Source organism: Quercus robur, chromosome 9 (assembly GCF_932294415.1).
Source record: "Quercus robur chromosome 9, dhQueRobu3.1, whole genome shotgun sequence".
Lineage (NCBI taxonomy): Eukaryota > Viridiplantae > Streptophyta > Magnoliopsida > Fagales > Fagaceae > Quercus > Quercus robur.
This window is the reverse complement of record NC_065542.1, coordinates 42,262,451-42,281,285: the sequence shown is the minus strand read 5'-3', so window position 1 is coordinate 42,281,285 and position 18,835 is coordinate 42,262,451. Positions and strand designations below refer to the sequence as shown.

At 33.8% G+C, this 18,835-nt stretch overlaps 1 protein-coding gene and 2 long non-coding RNA genes across 3 annotated transcripts; all 3 read left to right on the top strand.

Moving 5' to 3' along the window:
• Positions 1-1,399: 1,399 nt before the first annotated feature.
• Positions 1,400-4,620, top strand: LOC126698476 (probable arabinose 5-phosphate isomerase). The gene is made up of 3 exons (XM_050395728.1): positions 1,400-2,282; positions 3,714-3,937; positions 4,285-4,620. The coding sequence occupies exons 1-3, from the start codon at positions 1,650-1,652 to the stop codon at positions 4,439-4,441; spliced, it is 1,014 nt and encodes a 337-aa protein (XP_050251685.1). The 5' UTR covers positions 1,400-1,649; the 3' UTR covers positions 4,442-4,620.
• A 1,972-nt stretch (positions 4,621-6,592) lies between these two features.
• On the top strand, positions 6,593-7,981 carry LOC126698474 (uncharacterized). Its single transcript, XR_007646476.1, has 4 exons — positions 6,593-6,710; positions 6,864-7,013; positions 7,403-7,483; positions 7,734-7,981. It is a non-coding gene; the product is annotated as an uncharacterized LOC126698474 (long non-coding RNA).
• A 2,064-nt stretch (positions 7,982-10,045) lies between these two features.
• Positions 10,046-11,550, top strand: LOC126698475 (uncharacterized). Its single transcript, XR_007646477.1, has 2 exons — positions 10,046-10,190; positions 10,775-11,550. It is a non-coding gene; the product is annotated as an uncharacterized LOC126698475 (long non-coding RNA).
• The last annotated feature ends 7,285 nt before the right edge of the window (positions 11,551-18,835 follow it).

Genomic DNA, 18,835 nt, shown 5'->3' with positions numbered 1-18,835 from the left:
TTAAAAATTGGCACATGTAATCCAATAGCAAGTTATGGGTTATCTTTCTCTACAATAATAATAATAATAATAATAATAAAGAAGAAAAAGAACAACAACAACAACAACAACAACAACAACAAAGGTTATGCGTTATCTCTAAGAGTTACACCATTCCAACCAATTTTAGAAAGTATATGGCATTGCTTTGTAGGGGAAAATGGGCATTTGTCCTAATTTACAAATTATATAGCAAAATGTCACTGTTTTGAAACTATTTAGCAAAATGTCATTGTTTTTTAAACTCGATTTTAACAAAATCGAGTTATGTATAAAACTTGATATCCGCAAAATATGCATAGAACTCGACATTGTTAATATTGAGTTCCGGTTGCAACTCAATTTTGACAAATCAAGTTTTAAAAATAGAGATTTTTTGCTAAATAGTTTCAAAATAGAAACATTTTCTGGGATTTTTTTTTTTTTTGCAAAATAACATCATTTTGCTAACAATTTTGTTAGTTAGCAACGTTTCTAAACTATTTAGGAAATTAGCACCTCGAGTTTGTTAGACTTGAGTTCATTGTAGTAACTTAAGTTTTAGAGACTCAAGTTCCATGTGCTGGCAACGCTGAGGTGGAAAAATTATACACGTGGAACTCGAGTCTTTAAGACTCGAGTTCGATAAACACAACAAACATAGCAACAAAGAAAGACAGCAAACAAAGCAAAGAAAAACCCAGCAATGGATGGAGAGGAAGATCGACGGAGAGGAAGAGTAAAGAAAAACCCAGCAACGCACGGACAAAGAGGAAGATCAACTTTGCTCAATTACATCATCAAAACCCAGCAACGCATGCTCTGAGATCGAAACTACTGTGAGGTTGTGTTTTGATTTGTGTTGGAGGAATGAGTATTTTTTTTTTTTTTTTGGGTTTAGGTTTTTGAGAAATGAGTTTGGTTGTTGAGGTTCTTCTTCTTCCTCGGTCAAATTCTTCTTCTTTTTGACTCCTTCTTCTGTAGCTTGTACGTTTCTTCTTTACTTTGTAGTCTATACATTTTTTCTTACAACTCTATGAAACTCGAGTTCTACGTGGATAATTTGCTCCACCTCAGCTTAGAATTCGAGTGTTTAATACTCGATTTATATAATGAACTCGGGATCTTTTAAGACTCCAGATGCTAGTTTCCTAAATAGTTTTGAAAACATACTGATTAACAAAATTGTTCCTAAAATGGTGTTAAATTGCAAAAATAAAACCATTTTGCTTCTGGATCCAAAAAAAAAAAACCATTTTGGTTCATAATTGGTTGTAAATTAAGGAAAAACTGCCCATTTTTCCCTTGCTTTGCCTCGTTGGTATATAGTTTTTACCTTCAGTCTACAAAGCACAGTCCTTTCTGGTGTGTGTGCATGTCGGCATGTGCTTTGCCAGAACAAACCACACTGCAAAGCACAACCATGAGTAGCCCATGTCTTGGCTCTCCATTCTCCCAACACAAATATAAATATAATAATTGATCCCTTCCACCGACGCTCCCTCATACCGCGAAAACCAAACAAAGCCAAACCCATACCCAAAACCATAAAAATATTATTATATTTCAATACAAAACCACCTCTCTCTCTCTCTCTCTCTCTCTCTCACAGAGTTCTCATTCAAACAAAAATGGGTTCTCTTCCACATTATCTATCATCTTCTTCAGACTCTAAAATTGACGAAACTACCCTCCTCGATCTCTTCAAATCTCAACAAAGCCACCTCAACTTCTTCTTCCAAAACCTCTCTCTCCCGCAAACCCTAGCCTTCACTCGCACCCTCCTCTCCTCCTCCGGCACCATCTTCTTCTCCGGCGTCGGCAAGTCCGGCTTCGTCGCCAACAAGATCTCCCAGACCCTCGTCTCCCTCAGCATCCGCTCCGCCTTCCTCTCCCCCGTCGACGCCCTCCACGGCGACATCGGCATTCTCTCCTCCTCCGACGTCGTCGTCCTCTTCAGCAAGTCCGGCAACACCGACGAGCTCCTCCGCCTCGTCCCTTGCGTTCGCGCTAAAGGCGCCTACCTGATCTCCCTCACCTCCATTCAGGGCAATGCGCTCGCTGCCCTGTGTGACATGAACGTGCATTTGCCTCTGGAGCGAGAATTGTGCCCCTTCGATCTCGCTCCGGTCACTTCCACCGCGATCCAGATGGTTTTCGGTGATACGATCGCTATTGCGCTCATGGCGGCGAGGAACTTGACCAAGGAAGAGTACGCTGCGAATCACCCCGCCGGCCGGATCGGCAAGTCTCTCATTTTCAAGGTCAGGTTAGTTAGTTAGTTAGTTAGGGTTTTCATATCAATCTACTTTTTCAATTTTTTGCAAATATTTATTTGTTTTTATTTTATTTTATTTTATACGTGAATGTTTGCATATTAGTATTTGTTGGATTGATTTTGACAACGTTAGAATCATGGCCTTATGAATAAATTCACCATTTCTTAATAGCTTGATTTTGATTATGGATTGTTTTAGACAATATGAGTATTCAATTCATTTAGCGTAGATTTAATTGGTTTTTCCCATATGATGCTGATTTTGAATCGTTAATCATTGGGTATTTAACTCTGCTTGTGTGTGTGTTTTAGCCCAAGTTTGTAAAAAAAGGAGGGTTGGGTTGCAGACTTGCAATAGGTTAATGCCATTGTAAAATTTTAAGTTACTTTGTTATAAATGGATCTACTACCGATACATGTTGGGGCGTCCTCAAAGATGACCCCAAAATTTGGGATTAGGGCCTGGTGGTGGTTGTTGTTAATGATTGGGTATTATATTTTGTTGGGTTGTTCTTGATGAAATGAGTGATCAATTGGCTTTGATTTGGGTAATTGTGATAATTCTGTTAAGGCTGGGTTGAATTTTCTGGTTGCAATTTTTTTTTTTTTTTTTTTTTGGTTGAAGACAATTCTCAGTTGTTAGAAAACCTTGGTGGGGACTCTGGAATGTGTTTTAAAAAAATGGTAGACAGAAAATGAATGATGGATTGGTATTTTCTTTTTGTTTGGTAGAGTATAAATGTGGAAAGGAAAAAAAAGGAGAGCTTATTTTCTGTAAGTTCACCATTTCTAAGCTTCCCAAAATGTGAGAAAAATAGGAGAGGAAATGTGTTACATGGGTGATTTGATACCATTTCATTCAAAACAATTCAATACAAGGAGTAATTTAATACAAGATGCTTTGTTTTCTTTCCACTTTTATATCCTTCCTCTTAAACACTTGTTATGGAAAATATTAATCTCTTCTTTCGTCTTTTTTTTCCCCCTTTTAAACCTCACATTTTCTTTTCTCTTACTTTTCTATCCTCCTTAGCCTAAATGAATCTAGGAAGGATGAAAGTTGACATATTCATCTGATATGCAGTAATGAGTAACATTTGTCTGGTAGTAGTTACTATTAGACAGAGCACATACCTTGTCGACATGAATGTGATGGGTGGTGGTTTGGGTTAGCATTGGCTTGGTATGGTAGTGATGGTGCCTGTGTGGGGAGGTGGGCTTTTTGAAGCTGGCTGCTGATGGTAGAAGATGGCTGCATACTTGCATTGTTTGTGTTCATGGCAACCTGGCTTGAATTTCTTCTTTGGATATTCTAGTAAATCTGTGCAAGTTGTTACTATTTTATTGTTTTAGGCTTTAAACCTGTAAGGAATACTGGACTTGCGTATTGATGGGTATGGCTTATATGATGGTGCAGGTAAAAGATGTTATGAAGAAGCAAGAAGAGCTTCCAGTTTGCAGGGAAGGAGATCTAATAATGGACCAGTTAGTGGAGCTAACGAGTAAAGGATGTGGGTGCCTTCTCGTCATAGATGAAGAGTATCACCTGATTGGTACATTTACTGATGGTGATCTGCGGCGCACACTTAAGGCTAGTGGAGAAGGCATTTTTAAGCTAACAGTGGGAGAAATGTGCAACAGGTAACGTAAGGAAAATAAATTTAGCTTCTTATATCTATATATTGTCAATATTGCAACCACCAGTTATGAGGGCTCGGCTATTTTTTTAAATATTGCTTAATTTTTTGGATGTTTCTTATTGCTCATTAAATTTGTCAAATTTGGCCAATTGTGATTGGAGACTAAAAAGATATATTTGAATCCTTTTGGAAACTACTCTTGATTAAAATCTTGAAGAAATGGTTGAGCATTCTTTGGGAGAAGATACATTATCTCTCTCACACACAAACACGCATCTAGGAAGACTGAGATGGAGAGTGATAAAGACAAACTACAAATTGCTAATAACCTTTTTGGTTATATATCAGGAAGCCAAGAACCATCAGTCCAGATGCAATGGCCGTGGATGCCATGAAGAAGATGGAAGCGCCACCATCCCCTGTGCAATTTTTGCCCGTCATAGATAATCAAAATATAGTAATTGGCATTGTCACATTGCATGGATTAGTTTCCGCAGGCCTCTGATGCGCATATATGCTTGATATGTTTTCAGAGTTTTTATTTCTGTGATGATTCTTTGTACTGTCAATTCTTTTCACCCCTTAGGTATGTGGGCTTCATGTGTACTTCTGTTGTTTTAGTAGCATTGAAGAGAATATGTAATTCATCGAATTCTTATTAATGTATGGCGGGGTTTCGCTAGATGTCTACATCCTCAGCTGGCACTGTGCCAATGCAACGTGGCCCTTCTTTCAGTCAATGAGCATATGACAGTTCAAAATCAATCAATTTTTTTTTTTTTTGAGAAAGTCAATCAAAATCTTTTGATTTGTTCATAACTAAAAGAAACATCAAATTTGCATACCCTGCCAAATACAAGAAAGAGTCGAAAAACAGATTCGAGTTTCCAACAATCACGCCAAGTAAACTGCAAAGGTGCCTGGTTTTGATTCTCAATGTCTGTCAATCCATTCCATTGGCACTTTTTCTTTTTTGGGTAATAAGTCAAGACTCGAGACTAATTTCCAAATAAGATAAACAAAATAAAGACAGCTCAAAGGTCCAAAAACAAATCCTTCTAGGAGTGGTCGGCCTAGAGAAAGAAAAGTTCTTTGCAAAGCCCAGTTTAGTTGCTGGGTTACATTAGTATACCTTGTGTTATTGGGCTTTTTTAATGAAGTCACTATACAGTACACCTTCAAATATTATATTCTGCATGCCCCAGCTGGGTGGCATATATGGAAAATATCTAGTTTCACGCACCTTGTTGCACATATTTTTACACGTGCAAAAGTGCAATTTTTGCATGTAAAATTGTGTGCCACAAGTGTGTAATAAATACTACTTGACATATATGGACAAATTCTCATGGATGAGTGTAAATAAATCAAATTGTTTATTTCAGATTTGACCTTGTTTATATTCTTTTTTGCTAGAAACCCCAAGTTTCAGCTTTAGTTTGCGTTTGATTATTAAAGAAGTTGAGCTCAAACATATTATGTGCTTGTAAACAAGCTCGCAATTATGAGGCTCAATTAAAGTGTGTATATGTTGTAAATATGTATAAATATTTAAAATATACTTATAATCTTATACAGAGTTGAAATTGGATTACGTAAGTTTATTAATAAATTTAAAATTGTAATTAATTGATTGTATAAATAATTCATTTTGTAGTAAAGTTATATGTAATTTTTTAACAATACAAGTTGGTGAATCTAATTCTTATAAGTTCATAAATAAAAATTATTCTATCAAGTTAATTCAAATAATATAATTTCAACTACATTATTTTAGAAGCAACTACATTCTAGTTATTACTTATTAGCATATATTTGTAAATGTGGAAAAATTATAGTTGTATTTACTATATATGGGAAAAGAATTACTATAGTTTTGGAGCTGCGTTTTTTAAAAACGCAGCTTCAGGGTGCTGTTTGAGCTACGTTTTTGTAAAACGCAGCTCTATCAGTGGTCGTGTAGCTGCGTTTATTAAACCCGGCAATAAACCAGCTCTGAAGCTGCTTTTTTTGATGTTGGAGCTGCGTTTAGGTGGGTAGGAATGAAGCTGCGTTTTCAAAAACGCTGCTTTAGAGCCATCCTGAGATTTTTTTTTTTTTTTTTTTTTTTTTCAATATGTCCCTGAGCTGCGTTTAAAAAACGCAGCTTAAACTGATATGAAGTTGCGTTTGATTAAATGCAGCTTCAAAATGTCTGAAGCTGCGTTTAATAAACGCAGCTTAACATTTTTAGAGCTGCGTTTGGGTAAACGCAGCTCCAGATATGTTCAAGCTGCGTTTTAGCAAACGTAGCTCTAGGCTTGCTATAAATTGGAAAAAACCCTAGGGTGTGTTTGGATAGAACTTATTTTGCTGAAACTGAAAACTGAAAACTGAAAACACTGTAGCAAAATAATTTTTAAATGTGTGAATAGTGCTGTGGGACCCATTTTTAATGAAAAAATTGATAAAAAATGAAATTTGTGGGTCCGTGAACAGTGCATATATGCACTGTTCACTGCAGAAAGTCAACATTTGCGGTTACTGTTCATTGAACAGTAACCGCAATACTCCAAAACGCGTGAAAACCAAAAAAAAAAAAAGAAAAAAAAAAAAAAAAGAAAAAGAAAAAGAAAGAAGGAACAAAACGCAGTTGGAAATGCATAAGCTGAATACAAACACACACTAAATTGAAAAACAGAATTGAACCCATTTCAACCTAGCTCACTCTCAACCTAGCTCCTGATCCCTAATCTCGCCGTCGTGCTCTCAACCTCACGCCTCCCTCATCAATCGTAAGCTCTCTCTCTCTCTCTCTCTCTCTACTTGTAGGAATCGTTTTTCTCTTTGCTTATTCTAGAGTTTGAAGATTCTTTCTATATTTTTCTGGGGTTTTTGTTTTTTGTTTTTAAATGGTTTCGACCGTTTGATGTTTGTTTCTTCGTTAGAAACAAAAATAGGTCTGAAATCACTGCCTGATGAGATGCGCGATCTCTCGTCTTTACAAATACTGGAGATTAGGCGTTGTCCCGAGTTACAGAGAAGATGCGAAAAGGAAACCGGTCAGGATTGGGACAAGATCGCACATATCACTGAGGGTACGCATTCTATATACCTTTTTTTTTTTTTTTTTTTTGTATTGAATTTTTGTTTGCTAGCTGAGAAAACAGTTGAAAATGAGAGAACGTGAACTTTTTAGAATTCTATTCTCTATCATTTATTGATTTCAATACAATTTTTTGAAAAAAGAATGAATTATTTCTTTTGGATTTCAAAAATATAGGAACCAGTGTATATAATTGAATGGGGCTCACTTTAGCAAAGCTTTTGGCTTTCTAAAGTTTTCTAATAATAATAATAAAAATTCTGAGATTTATAGAATCTTGGCCAATTTGATTGATTTCAAAGCAACCAAACTGTTGGAATTGTTTCAAAGTTCTATTATTATTAACATTATTTATTTCGATGACTTGTGTTCTGTCAACAGTTTATATAGTGGGTGAACCTATGGAGAGGCAATATGCCCCGCCTGAATACTTTTAGGATTTTGGATGGTGGAGTACGAAAGGTACTTGGCTACACTCTCTATAATCAAAGGTTATTGAATATTTTGAATAAAATTTCATTCCATATATTTGATTCACACATTAAGAAGGACCCAAAAGGAAAAAAAGTAATTAAAATGAAAGATGCATATATCCCTATTTCCTTCAATAAACTTTGAATAGCTGGAAGAGGGTTATTCAAATGTGAATTCCTTTCCTCTTCTTCTTTGTTTTTCTTGTATTATGATGATTTCTCACTTGGTTTGATCCTAGATGCAGAACAAATTGGAAGCACAAAACAAGACTAGGCGTAAATATCTGAGCCTATTCAAAACCTTTATAAAGAACATTTTTTCTTTATTATGATCTTATTTTCTACCATAGGTTAATGGTCTACAGCTTAACATCAAATTTTTTCCTGTGGCTGGAAGCATACACAGTTTTAGTGGAATTTCTTTGTACATTGTGTTATGTTCCCATTGCTTGCTGTTACAAACTTGGGAAAAATATTTTTTTGGCCATTTTGTCTAACATCTTATTTCCAATTTGCTTCAAAGTCTTTACATGAAAAATGCCTTGCCCAAGCGACACCCGTGAGAAGCAAGTACAACTTTGGAAGGATCTTATTCTTGACTACTGTAGAACACAAAAGATATTTGTGATTGGACTGGAAGAAGATTTTTTACTATTTTCAAATCCTGTGATTGAAAGTAAGTCCTTTGTTTTTGTTAGTTTCTAATTTGGTCATTGGAATTTGTGTTTTTGAGTCCTAGAAACTATTTGACATATCAGTACCCTATAAGCATGGCCATTGTACATTTTGCCATTGAAATTGGCAGAATGCCCTTCATTCTAGTGGACGGACTTGCACTTCATTCATAAAAGTTCAAATTTTTTGGCATTCTAGTATTTTGGGGTTGGAGCAGATCAGTTCTCCATTTTGGAGGTTTCCTTCTTAACTATTTTTTTCCCACCCAGCAATAATTAATAAGTTAGTAAGGGGTGTTCCAAATTGAAGATGACATCAAATTGGGGATATCTTCTTCTGGGGTCTTTGATTGTTTAGTGAAATTTAATTGGGGTAGGTTGCAAAAGAAAATCTAATGAATTAATGAGATTACTCAAAAGAAAATCTAATAGTATTTGTCAGCAACTAATTAGTATTAAAACCTAGTGATATAGGTTTCATCAAATAGCAATTATCAGTATGATATCACAGCAATATTAATGATGCCATTCCTTAGCCCTTATTAGCATCAGCATCAAAGAATGCTATGCTATACTATTATACCATCTCAAAAAGTCACTTTATTACTTATACCATCCCATTTTACAATACCTCCTACATCCTAAAACTCTATTTTTATTAAAATATTATTTTATAATCTTTCTTTACTATTTTTTTTCTAACCGTTACTTCTGTTTTCCTATGCTTTTCCAAATCCATCACCACACACACACACACACGCACAAACACAACCATCAAACCTTAAACAGAGCAACAAACACACATAATCCAAATATCCGCCGGCGATTCGATTAACTGATTCCGGCGACATGTACAAATGAGTTTCTCTAAAATCCCACCGGAACAAAAATCCCAATTAAAAAAAAAAAAAAAAGAAAAAAAAGAAAAACCAGCATCACAACAGAACCATCACGCACAAACACAACCATCAAACCTTAAACAGAGCAACAAACACACATAATCCAAATATCCGCCGGCGATTCGATTAACTGATTCCGGCGACATGTACAAATGAGTTTCTCTAAAATCCCACCGGAACAAAAATCCCAATTAAAAAAAAAAAAAAAAAAAACCAGCATCACAACAGAACCCGATCTCCAATCTCCGATCTCCACTCCGATCTCCAATCTCCGATCTCCGTGACCCACGCCGTGACCAATTAGCCATACCCACAACCCACTTCAGCCCACTCCGATCTCCGACTCCGCGACCCATGCCGTGACCCGCGCCGTGACCCACTTCAGCCACTCCGATCTCCGATCTCCGTGACCCACGCCATGACCCACTCCGATCTCCGTGACCCACAACTCACCTTAGCCATACCCACCACTTCCTTTAAGCACCGGTCACAGCCAAAAAAAAAAAAAAAAAGCAGATGAGAAAGAGATGGATGATGTTTGGGTTTGAAACCCACCACTTCCTTTAAGCACCGGTCACAGCCAAAAAAACAAAGCAGATGAGAAAGAGATAATGATGTTTGGGTTTGAAAGAGGAAAGAGCAGAACGAATGAAGAGAGCGGAGAGAGCAGATGATGTTTGGGTTTGGAAGAGGAAAGAGCAGAGAGAATGTGAAGAGAGCGGAGAGAGCAAATGAGAAAGAGAGAGTGAAGAGAGAGATATGGCGGTGGATTAAAATATATATATATATATATATATTTTTTTTTTTACAATTGTGCTATAGTACAATTCTAAAGATAGAATTGTACTGTAGCACTATTGTAAAATTTTTTACAATAGTTGTGTTTAGCATCCTTTGATGCAGCACATTTTAAGCCATAAAATGCTAAAAAAGGCTTAGATATAGCATTAGCATTTTTCAATGCTAATGCTGAGTAGCCTCCTAGTACTAAAACATAATCCATATTCCCATTGCAGGTTTACTTCGACCAAACCAATTAAATCTCAACCTGGTCAAGCATGCGTTTAATTAAATAAAATGAAAAATTGAAGAATCAATTGCCTTGTTCTACACTGCTACTCTGGTAAGACCATTCACTATCACACTCACATTGTGTAGGTCCCACATACAGTACATATGATTTATGTGAACCTTTTCTCTTTAAGAAAATAAAAGTGGGGTGGGGAGCGTCGTGGAGAACCTTTAAAGTTTAAATTCTTGTTAATAATAATTGTCTCTCTAACAAGTTTTCAACAATAAGATATCACGATTAGACCAAAACACTAAGTCCACCAAACCATCAAACGCAGGAGATGGTATGTTGGATCACCTTTTTGTTTAACATTTTTATATAGTTTTTTTTTGCCTCTTCCCTCTCTATCTCTCTCATCTATATGTGAAATGAGCAACATGCAATTGGTGTTCAAACTTCAAAGTCTCAACTCTCAAGTCTCAGGGACAAGTTCAATTCAATATATTTTGAGGCATAAAACAGTACAGTTAAGTGGGATTTTTTATATTATAAATTTCGATGTCAATTAACTATACGTTTGGACAAGTATGCTAGCCCAATAAAAATATATTAATTAATTAAACGCATGCTATTATTATTATTATTATTATTGTTATTATTATTGTTTTATAATTTTGGTTTGTGGATGCTTATAGAATCGAAGAACAAGGACCAACAAACCGTGGTGATCATATCAGGTTCAGTAGTTTTTGGGGTTCTTCTGTTGGTATATATCAATCAGCTGGTTGTTGATTTGGAAAAGTACCTTCCACAGAAGCAACGGTAAGTACATGAACACTTCTTTTATTCTCTATGTCCTCTAATTGTAAAAATTTTAAAAAGTTAAAACTTGTCATTGTGTCCAAACATGAAATTTAAACTGTCAATTAATATAGTCCAAACCTGAAATTTAAACTGTTTTTGCTACCTTTTTATTATAAATAAAATGAATACTAGACCACTAGTCTCTAGTTGAAAGGTAGGGCACATACAGTTTCATTTCATTAATGTATTGCTAAACTTGATTGAATTGGAAGTTTTGACTAGATTTTTTTCTGCTCTCTAAGTTTTAACTCTGATATATTGACTAATTATGTTACTATACTACTCTTGTTAAATTATTAACAAATAGTTGAACTACAGCTAGTCTTTCTCTCATGTTACTAAGTCTTTCAAGTGTTCCAAGCTTAGGGATTTTTGCAAGCCCAATTTCAACCCAATTTCTGGTGTTCTCATTGTCACAGGTATATATATATGTAGCTACGGGCATTGGACTAATTGATCAAGTACCATGATGCTTGCTAACAATTTTTTGTGACGTAAAAAATCCTTGACGGATATGCATTTTGTGATGTAAAAATCTTTTGTTGGGAACTTGTTTTGTTTATGTAATTATTTGGGCAATGAACTTGTTTTGTTATTTGGCAATTGGTTGGGAACTGTTGAGTGTTGGCAATTTGTTTTGTTGGTTCCAATTGGTTGCATCTATTGAGTGTTTGCAGGAATTATAGATCTTGTTTTGGGCAGGAATGTGTTTAGGAAGACAAAAAATTGAAAAAAAAAATTATTACCTATAGCCGCGTTTTTACACCCAATAGCTGTGTTTTTATACAGCCACAAGTTGAGGTGTAAAAACGCAGCTATAGGGTGTAGAAAACGCAGCTATAGACCCTGTTTGGGCTGCGTTTTAAGCGCAGCTCTATGTGTCACCTATAGCCGCGTTTCTATTTAAAACGCAGCTATAGGTCCCGCATCTGGAGTTGTGAGAAAACGCAGCTCTAGGCTATGTAAAACACAGCTACAGACCCCGGTTTGGGCTGCATTTCTGAAAACGCAGCTCTAGGTCCCCGCAGGGGGCTATAGCCTCGCTGCATAGGCTGTGTTTGGAAATGCTGCTTAAAAACGCAGCTATAGCCTTTAGCTGCTTTTTGCAAATGCGGCTATAGCCTTTTTTTTTTGTGACATGTAATCAATTTGGTAATATTGAAGGACTCCAATGATGCTTCTATACAGAGATGGATTATGAAATGAAGTAAAAGAGATTGCAGCAATGAGCTCGAAATCAGCTCGCGTTAGAAACAAAATTAAATGGACATTTCCAAACTTTTCATACTCGGTTTGGCTTGTTTACATAGCTGCTGGACATTTGGTTGTCTTAAAGCAACACGCTTGCTGCTTCCCCATCTATCTTTACAAACAAAATCAGTTCCACCACCATTACTTTCTTTGATTTCAATTAAACTTGATCATATCTACTGGTACCCAAACAAATAATTTGATCATAATATTAAAATTTTAAGATTCTCATTGCAGACGATAAGTGCTTTCTGTTTCATCTGTCTTCCCTAATGCCTCTTAGCAAGGCTTGCACCTGCTTGGATGGCAATATAGCATAGGAAAAGACCAGAAATTTGAACTCTCGAATTATTGGGCCTCTGATACTTTTGAACTCTGGAAAGCTAGGCACCTCAACTGAAACAAATATATAGGTGATAGACTTAGTTGAGCCCAATATATGTAATTCTTTTGCTAAAAAGCACCCCAAAAAAAGGGTAGAATTAAAGTTCTCTCTCTCTCTCTGTGATCAAATAAAAAAAACTTTTCCTTTTGAGACAACAGTCTGGGTCAAAAAAAAAAAAAACTGGGGAGCACTTGTACCATATCCCATGGTCATTTTGTATTTTTCATTATCTAGTTCGCATGGAGCTTTCAGAAGTTATAATCAGTATATCACATCAATCACAATATTACATGGGCCTAACGTACACTTAATAATTCTTTCGCTTGTGAACCCGCCTTATTAGGTACCGTAATCTCAAGAAAAATCTTTCTAGGTCCCATGACCATTAGAAAGCACATCTTTTTTCTTTTTTTTTAATAAAAAAATATTTATGAAATTACCTGTTATATTTCCTGACCTACCCAATAATTTTTTATTTATCAAGATTGTTTCACTCTGCGCACATTTCCTAGCTAAGTTTGGACATCAGTTAAAAAATATGTACACTTGATTTCCAGGATTTGTTGTGAGTGATATGTACGGAATATGAATATTGGAGTGTGAAACTATAATTAAAAAAAAAAGATACAACTTGCCGTACACTACTAATTATATGATAGGATGAAGTGGTGAGGTTGGGATGATAGTCTAAATAATTAAATTTTTACTACTATATTGTTATAATTTACAAGTTGAAATGTATATATTAACATATAAAAAATGTAATATGATAAGCCTAAAATTACATGAGATTTATTGATATATAAGAATTTGATAATTACAATGGTATTTGAAGGTAAGTTGGTAACAATGAGAAAGGAGGATTAAAACTTGATATTTTTTATAAGTTGATAGTTAGGGAAGGAGAATGATGATTTGAACTATAGACATTTCAATTGGAAATATCAGAATGTGCCAAAACCAATTAAACTACAAAACTCTTGAGAATCCAAGCACACTTAAAGGTCTAATTGTTTCACAATATCAGGCTTCTTAAGCAATATAACATTTAAAGAAAATGAATGGTGCAAACCATTTTTTTTTTTTTTTTTATATGTGCTTAGAAGAACAATGAAGTCGTAGGATCAGCAACATAAAGAGAGGAAAAGAGAGCAGTGTTGTTTTGAAAAATTGTCTTGAAAGCAAAGCAGTACGCATTTCTTTCTTTTGGTCTCTTAGCTGCAACTTCAAGATAAAAGTTCATGTTATAAAAGTCGTCACCATTAACAACCCACTGGTATATCAACTTTTGAAACTGCCAAGGCAACAATACATGATGTATAATCCTAGAATTTGAAATTTTGAAAAAGAAATTTGCCCTAGATAATAAAACAACTAAATACATAAAAGCACCCAGTTCGACACATGTTCAATAGCCAAAGAACAAGGAGGGAAAAGTTCCCTATTGTAAAAGAAGAAGGAAAAAAAACTAATTATGAACAAAACGGAGAGAGCTAAGAGCCTGTTTGGGTAAGGTGTTTCCGTAACTCAATTCTCAGTTTCCATAACTCATAACTCAAAAATGGTGGGACCCATAGCAAAAAGGTTGTTTGGCCAAACGATAACTCTGTTTCCATTACTCAATTCTCTGATTTTTGAGTTACGAGTTATGGAAACTGAAAACAACAAAAGGCTGTTTTCAGTTTCCATAACTCATAACTCAATGGCATTTCCGTAAATAAACACACATGAGGGACCCACAGCCGCAACTTTTGACCACTTTTTTTTTTTTTTTTTTTTTTTTTTTTTTTTTTTTTCTGGGTTGGCGTTGGCTGTTTTTTTTTTTTTTTTTTTTCCTTTTTCTTTTTCTTTTCTGGGTTGGCGTTGGCTGTTTGTTTTGTTTGTCTTTTTTTTTTTTCTTTTTTTTTTTTTTTCTTTTCTGGGTTGGCGTTGGCTTTTTTTTTTTTTTTTTTTTTTCCTTTTTCTTTTTCTTTTCTGGGTTGGCGTTGGCTGTTTGTTTTGTTTGTCTTTTTTTTTTTTTTTTTTTTTTTTTTTTTTTTTTGGGTTGGCGTTGGCCTTTTTTTTTTTTTTTTTTTTTTTTTTTTTTTTTTTTTTTTTTTAAAGTACCTAGACTCACCAAACTTAGTGAGAAAAAAAAAAAAAAAAAAACCCAGACCCAACAGCCAACCCAGGAGGGAAAAAAAAAAAAAAAAGAAGCTACTAGTGAAAAAAAAAAAAAAAAAACACTGTACCGTGACAGGTGTGGGCCCTCCAAATAGTGTGAAAAATAGTGAGTGATGAAAACTGAGTGATGAAGGCAAACGGATGTGAAAAATTGAGTGATGAGTGATGAGTGATGAGTTATGAGTGATGAGTGATGAGTGATGAGTGATGGAAATTGAGTGATGGAAATTGAGTGATGAAAAATCCTTACCCAAACAGGCCCTAAATTTCCAAATATTGAAGAAAGGAGAAATAGTATTTGGGCCAAATAATCTTCAATTGGTTAATCTTCTATAGAAGATTTTGGTGGGCCTTTTGCAACAAAGATCTAGTTGCTTCACATTTCACAATGACCGGTCATTGACTCGGATAAGTCCAAGATTTCAACCTAGCTTACAAAAACTTTTGGACAAAATTCTTCATATCCACCAGATTAAACGGCAATGGTGTTTTTAGGGTTCTTATCTCAATAGCATCTTCAAGCTTGAAATCTTTGAGAAGTCTCATACCTAAAGTTATTTGTTCACATATTTTGGTTTTGTTTGTATGGGAACAATTTATTTCTAGTGCCTTATTTGCATAATGTGAGACAAAAAACTACAAAATAGCTTATTTCGAAAAAAAAAAAGGGAATTTAGATTATTTGAAATAAAATTGAGACAAAAAGATTAAAAAAAGAAAAGAAAAAAACTATAGCCAAACTCACTAACTTATTTTTTCTTAAAACCACTAAAAAGTAATAAAATATATTCTATCAACCCAAGCTGCAATTGCTAAATTAGATAATTTAATCATCCTTTATATATATATATATATATATATATATATATATATATATATCATAAAACTACAATAATAACTCATTTTATTACATAAAATCATAGTATATGACATTTACAATTATTTTCATTGTGTAGATAGATGGAGTTTGCATTTTTTTTAAAGAATCTATTTGATTGGAGTGATAAAGGAGAGGGTGAAAAAATGAGGAGAGAATGGTTTGGGTGATTACCATTTTCCTCTGTTTGCTAAAAAAGAATACTCAACAAAAAGAAAGAGGTGGGGGAGGGGTGGGCGGGTATTTTGACTATTTTCTTTGTAGACCAAAATTTTCCCCCACCTTCAAAAACAGAGAGTTAGAGTTCGTTTAGATACAACTTATTTTTGCTGAAATTGAAAACTAAAAACACTGTAACAAAATAATTTTTAAATGTATAAATAGTACCGTGTGACCCATTTTTAATATTTTTTTTGAATAAAGTGGCTGTGGGTCTCATGAACAGTGTATGAATAGTACTGCTATAGTACGTGAACAGTGATAATTGTCTCTAAAAGCTGGAAACGCGTGAAAAAAAAAAGAAAAAAAAAGAAGCAAAACACAAATGCCAGACACAACATAATTCTTATCCAAACACTCGCTTAATATTAGAGTAAACTCTCCCCATAGGAAAAGAGTGCAAATTTACAATTTTGCCCCATTTATTAATTTGTTTATTAAACGGAGAGAAAACATTGGAGAAAGCTCCCCCGTTAAGAAAAAGAAATGCACATTTACAACTGTGCCCATCTTTTTAATTTGTTTATTAGGTGCGATTTTAACAAATTTAGTTAGTCAATTTTTTTTTTTTACTTATATAAAATAGATGAATTGAGAAAATAAAATAAAATAAAAAATGTAATATGTATTTTTATACGATATCATATTTACTAATTTTATAATTTATATGTTTATTATATAATAATAAAATGATTATTTCCTATGTAATAATATTATAATAATTAAAATTTATCCCCATTCTTTTTTCCAACCAAGCCAATGAAAAAATATATTTATTTTCTATTTTCTCTAACAAAACGAACATTTTCTTTCATCTTATTATTCTATTATTTTCATATCTTTCATCACTTCAATTTTGACCTATTCTTAAAGTCTTAACTAAACATACCCCTTGAACAAGTTATTTTTGGACAGAATCATTTAATGAGTTGGACTGACTTAAGATATATATACAGAATATAAAGGTGATGTGAAATGTCATAGGACAACGGATAATTTTTTTTATAAAATACGACAACGAATAGTGTCAATCCGTACAATTATGCAAGCAAAAGTTTTCGTTTCCGTTTTCATGAATATGAACTCAAAGGAAACTTAATTAGGAGTCAAATAATTGAATGAAACATAGCTTTCAAAGTTGTTATGAGTTTATGACACCAAGCCTTCGATCTTTAATTCACCAGTACGTCGCTTAAATAAGACAGGTGGCAAACAGAAACGGTTCGACTGGTTGGTCCCCTTACTGTTTACAGTTTAGTGTTTACATGCATAGCGCCATTGACACCTTCACCATGGACTCATTCATGTACGAATTAATAGCAACTTCACTGGTTTTCCAAAACTTGAGTACAAAATCATTTATATATGCCATTGACACGTTCACCATGGACTCGTGTACGAACTAATAGCAGCTTGACTGGTTTTCCAAAACTTAAGAGTACAAAATCATTTATTTTATATATATATATATATATATATACAGTGGCGGAGCCAGGAATCTTGAGTTGGGGGCTGAATTATATATTCTGTCAAGATAAATTCAAATAAAAAATAGACACTCCCCTACAAAATCCGCATAATATGTGTATGTGTGTAAATATAAAATATATAAATTGTTTGCAAAACTTTATCAATATTTGACAAATCAATATCATAATGTTATAATTGAAGTATCATATGAGCTTTTTTATTTCTTGATAAAATCTTGAGAATAGGAAATTTCAACCAAATTGCATATATTATCAATGTTGAATGATTTGAACGTATTAATTGATATTAAGCTAAAAATTAGGGGTTCCACACTTCCACTATTTACTCACAAAACTTACTACCTAACTATTTCATTCTATTGCAATTGTATATCAACTCTAAACTCTCTTTTTTAGGAAAAATTACTAAATTATTTTATCAATGCTTTCTTTTGGGGGGCCAACTCCTATGTTTTTTCATATAACCTTTAAATATTTATAAAATATACATAAGTTATAAAAAAAAAATTAAAAATTTTGGAGGGGCCAAGGCCCCCCCAAGGGTACATGTGGCTCCGCCACTGTATATATATATGTGTGTGTGTGTGTGTGTTGAGTTGGCAAGCATTAGCTAGCTATCGTTTAGGCTCACTTATATATAACACTTTTTACTTACTACTAATAATCAGCCACATTAGCACTTGTTAAATTTTTTGTATCTCTAAACTTTATTTATCATATTAAGTATGTCACAGGTTTTTTTTTTCACAAAATTTTTTACAAGGTGATGAGTTGTAAATGATAACCAATAAAGTGATATTGGTAAAGACCTAAATCAAAATTAATAACCATGGTGGAACTTTATAAATGCAAGTTAAAGAGCCCTATATCTCAATTGCTACCTCTTAATGTTTCTAATATTTGGATTCAAATCCTCTATTACCCACAATTATCAAATTACCAAAAAAAAAAAAAAACTTAACAATTATGAAATATATTGGGAAAAATATTGTGTATTTTATCATTCTTCTTATGTCATATATCATATGAACATAATTATTCTCACACTTAATTTTAAGACTTGTTAACTTATGCAATTGTGAGTGACCAACATAAAGTAGAGAGTTGCACAGGACAGAAAATGTTGACACTTACAATCAAAAAAGTTAAAAATTTATGAAATTAAGTGTGCGTTTGGCATGATGAAATTTGTCAGTTTATTTTTGCTATTATTTATGATTCTACTATACTTTTTTATATTATTCACGGATCTTATTATACTATTTTAACTAATTTTTATCTTTATTTATAATATTTTTAATAAAATTTTTTTAATTTTAATAAAATAAACGAATTTTAAACAAACCGAAACGTGATTAATTGTCTCTCTTGAATTACACATCACATGCTAGGTCTTTGGATTCGTTTTGGAGGGTTATCTGTCACCCTTAGCTGTAATCCAAAAAAAGTAACTGGGACTACGCAAAATCTCCAATTATTATTTTTCTTTATAATCTGGTTCTTTCAA

Bases quoted from the DNA above. Each gene is read 5' to 3' on its own strand.
- LOC126698476 (XM_050395728.1), top strand. From the start codon at position 1,650: ATGGGTTCTCTTCCACATTATCTATCATCTTCTTCAGACTCTAAAATT. The intron at 2,283-3,713 runs GTCAGGTTAGTT...ATGATGGTGCAG, and splicing joins GCAAGTCTCTCATTTTCAAG to GTAAAAGATGTTATGAAGAA. The intron at 3,938-4,284 runs GTAACGTAAGGA...GTTATATATCAG, and splicing joins GTGGGAGAAATGTGCAACAG to GAAGCCAAGAACCATCAGTC.